Source organism: Hipposideros armiger, unplaced genomic scaffold, assembly GCF_001890085.2.
Source record: "Hipposideros armiger isolate ML-2016 unplaced genomic scaffold, ASM189008v1 scaffold_383, whole genome shotgun sequence".
NCBI classification, from domain to species: Eukaryota; Metazoa; Chordata; class Mammalia; order Chiroptera; family Hipposideridae; genus Hipposideros; species Hipposideros armiger.
The window spans coordinates 1,635,214-1,640,594 of NW_017731733.1; the positions used below are offsets into that span (position 1 = coordinate 1,635,214).

The 5,381-nt window shown below is 45.8% G+C and overlaps 1 protein-coding gene across 1 annotated transcript in view; it reads left to right on the forward strand.

Annotated features, from left to right (window-relative positions):
• Positions 1-1,881: 1,881 nt before the first annotated feature.
• The window catches only part of LOC109393558 (ras suppressor protein 1), a 56,181-nt gene continuing 52,681 nt past the window's right edge, over positions 1,882-5,381 (forward strand). Inside the window, exons 1-2 of the mRNA XM_019662921.1 lie at positions 1,882-2,057; positions 2,299-2,410. Coding sequence (XP_019518466.1) covers positions 2,302-2,410 — 109 coding nt within the window. The 5' untranslated portion in view covers positions 1,882-2,057; positions 2,299-2,301. The remainder of the gene's footprint in view (positions 2,058-2,298; positions 2,411-5,381) is intronic.

Below are 5,381 nucleotides of genomic sequence, written 5' to 3' on the forward strand. Positions count from 1 at the left end.
ACCTTTTTGTTTTCTGATGGTCTTAGGCGACCCCTGTGAAAGGGTCATTCGACCCCCAAAGGGGTCACGACCCACAGGTTGAGAACCGCTGTTCTAGAGTCTTCTGCCAGATTTTGGATCTGGTCAGATCCTGTCTGGTGAGGCAGCAGAGTACAGTGCTTATGAGTGGGGCCTTGGGGTTCACTAGACTGGCTTCAAATTCTCCATCTTCTCCTTAGTGCTGTGAAACCTTAGAGAAGCTGCTTAACCTTTCTGAGCCTCAAGTTTGTCCTCATCAAATGGAGACGTAAATAACCACTTGGTAGGACTGGTTTAGTGTGAGTGCACAGATGCATGTCAAGTGCATACATGGCGGCTGAGCTAAACGTGACAGTGCACACGGAGCCTGTAAGCCTCAGATGTCACCAGTGCCAACACAGTGTCCTGTGTTGATGTTTTCTGTGTAGTTTATTAGGACCTGGAGGGTCGGCACTTTTGCCTAGATTTAGGTTGCTATTTTATTTGGAATTACCCCTCATTTTTCCTTTTTCTTCATTCTTTCCCCCCATATAACATGTAGTCTGCACACATGTTCTCCCTAAAGCTTCCAAGAGTAATGGCACTGATTTTGTTCTTTTTATTAAATTTCACAGCAGAAACGATCCTACATGGTAGTGTTCACCTGGATGTGAAAGCCGCCTGTGCAGGTCCTCTTATCAGCTTCTAAGGGCGCCGAGAGTCCCATCAGTAGCCCAGGAGACTTCTCGCATTTCTTTTATTTACGTCTTTGGTGACTTGTTAATTTCTTCAAGTTTATTGCCTTCTGGGTGGTCAGGCCTTTATCATTTTTGTATCAGTTCAGACTAAAATATCTTTCATATAAATAAACCTTAAAAAAGAAAAATAGCCTGCCTCAGAGGAAGTGGTCTTTCTAAAGGACCCTGTGCAATGACCCACAAAAGTCACCCATGGTTATCTCGAAGGGCATTTCAAAAGCCCCGTTAAACCTGGAGGCGGTCACTTCTATTAGGGGTTATCAATTACAGACGCATCTTGTTTGATTGCACTTCACAGATGTTGCCCCCCTTTTTTTTTTTTTAAATTGAAGACAAGACCCTCCACCAGCAAAAACGGATACGACCCGCTTTATTGTGATACTGGCTTTATTGTGGTGGTCTGGAACCGAACCTGTGATCTCTCTGAAGTGTGCCTGTAGGCCGTCTTTGGGGGGAAGGTAACAGCTGGGAAGACCACGTCCTTTAGCTGTAATCTCTATTAAGACCTTTTATGTTCTTGTTCCTCTCAGGGGCCTNAAACATGGCACAATTTTGAGTGTATTAGAAAAGTCATTTATTTATCTTGGTGTTTCCCCCTTCACGTGACACAGACGTCCATGGTTGCGAGCTGGGTGTTGGGGACACACAGACCACCATGGATTCTTGTCTTTGACGAGCTCATAATATATCGGGAGGCACAATCGATAAGGGACTAACGGTAGCAACTTCTGATAAGTGGATTCACAGCTATAGATGCAGGACACAGAAAAAGTTTACTTCTATTTTCCCAAAGCCCAACCACGGCTACAGCTCTCCCTCCGCAGTCGCTTCCTAAACTTACCTACTTCCGCCCACAGCACTCTGCGCTTAAACGTACGAACTGAGCCTGCGCCAGCACTAGTGCGCACGCGCTGTCTCTTGCCCAATCGGAATTCCAAACCCGGGATTCCATGTGGGTGGACTAACCTCGGGGGAGGGCGGAGTCTCAAAGCCGAATAACTGACGTGATTGGCTGGCCTTGGGCATATGTGTTCTTTTATGGGCGGAGCCTCGCCTGAGGCCACGTCTAATCAACTGTTCTCCTAATTTGGGAAGGGTCGGGCTCGGGCGCGGGCGCGGGCGTGGGCGTGGCTTGCAAATAAGCGTGGCACCGAGTGCGCCTGCGCGGAGCTCCGGGACAGGGCGTGTCCCTCGTTTGGGTGCGCTTGTACCTCGGGCCGACTGCATCTTTTTCGCCGCGGTATTGTGCCCAGCGAAACCCTGCCCGTTTCACACCCAGCCTGTTAGGTCCTGCCCTCTGTGGTGAGTGTGTGTGGCATTGCACTTGGGGCTGCTTGTCTCCGCGCGGCTGGAGGGGTGCTGGACCCTTGCCACTTCCCTGCTGCGCCCCATCCTCCTCCCTGCAGCCGGACCCTACCCGCTGATACCCACTTTCCAGGGCCAGGGAAACACCGGAGAGTGCCAGCCGGGGTTCTCTCCTTCCTGTCCCTGCACCCTCCTGGCCGTCGCCCACGTGCTTTGTTGTTGTTGTCGTTTGGTACAGATCATGTCCAAGTCTCTGAAAAAGTTGGTGGAGGAGAGCCGGGAGAAGAACCAGCCGGAAGTGGACATGAGTGACCGCGGCATCTCCAACATGCTGGATGTCAACGGCCTCTGTGAGTCCCCGGGCAGGGCCTTCCCGCGGAGAAGCTGGAAGGGCTTATAAGTTTTCCAAGTGACTGCTGGTCGTGGTGTGAGAAGTTGTAATGGTTTACACCCCACCCCCTGCTTGTAAACGTCACTTGTCAAGACCTTAGCTCAGAAAGTTTGCAATCAGATGGGTTCTGTTTGGACTGAAAAACGGTAATGAGACCCAGGGTACGAATTACACAGGTGCAGGTGCGGCTGTCCTCAGCAGTTGTCTCTGATTTGTAGTATTTGGGTGGATTTTCCACACGGTTTCCGTAATAGTCACTTTATTTTTTAGTTGAAAATTATTTTTGAATCATTTTTCCTTTCTGCTGATATATGTAGTCTTTGGCCCTCGAACAAGTGCCACACAAAAATTGCATGATAAGGATTCTTGTGCTTAAAGTATGTTCAGCATGTCTTGACTCATTCATTACCTTTTGCTGGGCTTTTACTATCGTCTGCTTGTTCTATTGTGATGTCTCCCAAACTTTTCCTCTTTTCTCTAGTTTTATTGCCCCTGTGATTTAGTCACTGTATTGCTTTCAGTGTTATTTTTCTGTAACACACATCATATTGTGTTATTCTCCTTTAAACAAGGAATTGCAAACTCAGATGCCTGTGGGGGCCAAGTGAGAATGCTCATGAATTCCTTAATAGGATCCCATCTGAATGGGGCAGCTGTTATACCTGGTGCTCAGATCCAAGCGATCGTTACCACTTGAGGATGTTGGCCCACTGTTGCCAGGTTTTGTTTTGTTTTTTTTCTTTTCCGAGAAGCCAAGAATCCAGATGAAGTTTCCTAATTTTTAGAAGTTGGCAAGGACTTCTAGTATTTGAAAAATACTTTATAAAGGTGAAACAAAACACTCTGCGGACTTCACTTTGGACCTTCTCCCTTAAACACATCTCCTGGTTGTTCATTACCAACAGTAATGCTCCAAGTTCCTTGGTGTGACATACAAAGTGTCCCTGAACCTGATCACAGCATACTTAGCTCCCATCCCTTCCAGGCATTTGGCGTCCCAGCCATACTACTCCATTGCCCTTCCGGAACCAGGGCACGTGCTTTTCGGTCTGTGTGCCTTTACAAATATAGTTTCCTTCCTTTCCACCCGAAATCCTTTACTTTTTATCAAGAATCAGGTCAGATGTCACAGCCTTGATGAAGTCTTCTCTGTCTGCATCAAGCTGACATAGTTACTCTCTCTCCTGTGAAGTTGGATACGCCTTGCTACATGACTCTTCATGCTCCAAACTGAAGGATTGTAATGTGTTTTTAATCTAGATGTCTCTCTTCCCCACTGGGAGACTGGAGGGGCTGAAGCTGTGCAATATTCGTATTTGCCTTCTTCATGATAGTGTCTGGAATAGAGTAGGTGCTCAAAGATATTTGATGAATGAAGGAAAGAGTGATGGATTAGACCTGTGAGTTTATGAGAGCCAGACCAGGATGTGACACTGGAGAGGTCCAGGAGACCCTAAAAGATGATGTATTGCTTATTAGGCATGGAGAGAGCAGAGTCAAGTTGACTGTGAATCCATGGTTTCTGGGACAGAGATTGGGGTGGATGCCATTGATACGTCTCAGAAAAGGAAAGAGTGATGAAAAGCTGTAGACAATTTGCATTTGGTGACCCTTAGGAAGACAGCTTTTGTACTAATTAGCATCTCAGCCTCCTGGCATGTGTTGGCCTCTGTCTGATGGCTTTTCAGTGGCAGCAACAGAGCAGACGTCTCTGGTACTGAATTGGCAGTTGCGGACCTGGGCGTGTCCCCACACTGTCCCTGCCTGGCTCCACTGTCATTCTGATGATCCCTGGGGGCAATGCTTCAAGGGAGGGAGGAGATGGTGAGAGTCAAGCAGGAGGCCTGGCTGGGCTGTACTCTTGGCCCTGTCTGTGGCTTTCTGTTCCTTGGCACCATTTTCCTCATGGGCTTGAAGAAAGAGGTTGCTCTCAGCAGAGGATTGTTCTGCTTCTCAGTGTTGAAGAGGATNTTTCAAAAGTATTTTATAAATTGTGATTTTGCCATATTTTTAACTTTTGGTTTGGTCATTAAGGTAGTTGTCTGAAAATTAAAGTTTCCCAAAAGGCACATTACAAACACATTCTTGTGCATATGTAAGCAGCTTGTTGCTGGCAGTCCCTGTAATTTCTTGGCAGTCCTGGAGGTTCATTGCATTTTTTAGGGTGGTAAGTACCGTCCTGTATTTTTGGTTGATTAGTTATCAAACAACTGAAGAAAATTTAAGTCCTGTTAATACCTTTAACTCAAAAGAGGAAAAATACCTTTATGAAACTTCCTCAAAAATACCTAAAAACTTACAAAATAAGAAGGATAAAAATGACTCATTTTAAATATACTGAGGCACAAGAAAAGGTTCTATCAAGACAATCACAGATAATGAAATCTTGGCATCTAATGATGCTTAAAAGACGATCTCCAATGCCCTAATTTTACAGATAACACCAAACAAAACACCAAATTGATGAGCTGCCCAAAATGCACAGCAAGATTATGGCAGAGGCAGGATGGGTAGGATCAGACACCCAGGCCAACTGTTTCGTTTTGTTTTTTAAAATTACACCCTGTACTTTCTTCCTGTGCAGTGCCATGTCTGGATCCCCAGGGCTATCTGGTCTAAATAATGATGGTTTTCATGTACAAATTAACGAATTGAACAAATTAACACCAACACTTAAAAGAGCTTTGGCTTTAAGTATGTCAGTCTTGGAACTGTCAGTTATAAGTCTGGTAATGTCAGTTTTATAATAATGATTACTGCCACAGCCAACAGCACGCTTTTGTTTGTTCAGCACTTTTAATTTTACTTCACCCACATCATCATCATCTGCTCACTGCTCATGGAGAGTTCTACACCATCAAAAGTACACAGCAACCTTAATTACTCTCTCCTACAATTACTTTATCCAGTTCTTGGTCTTCCCACGGTCT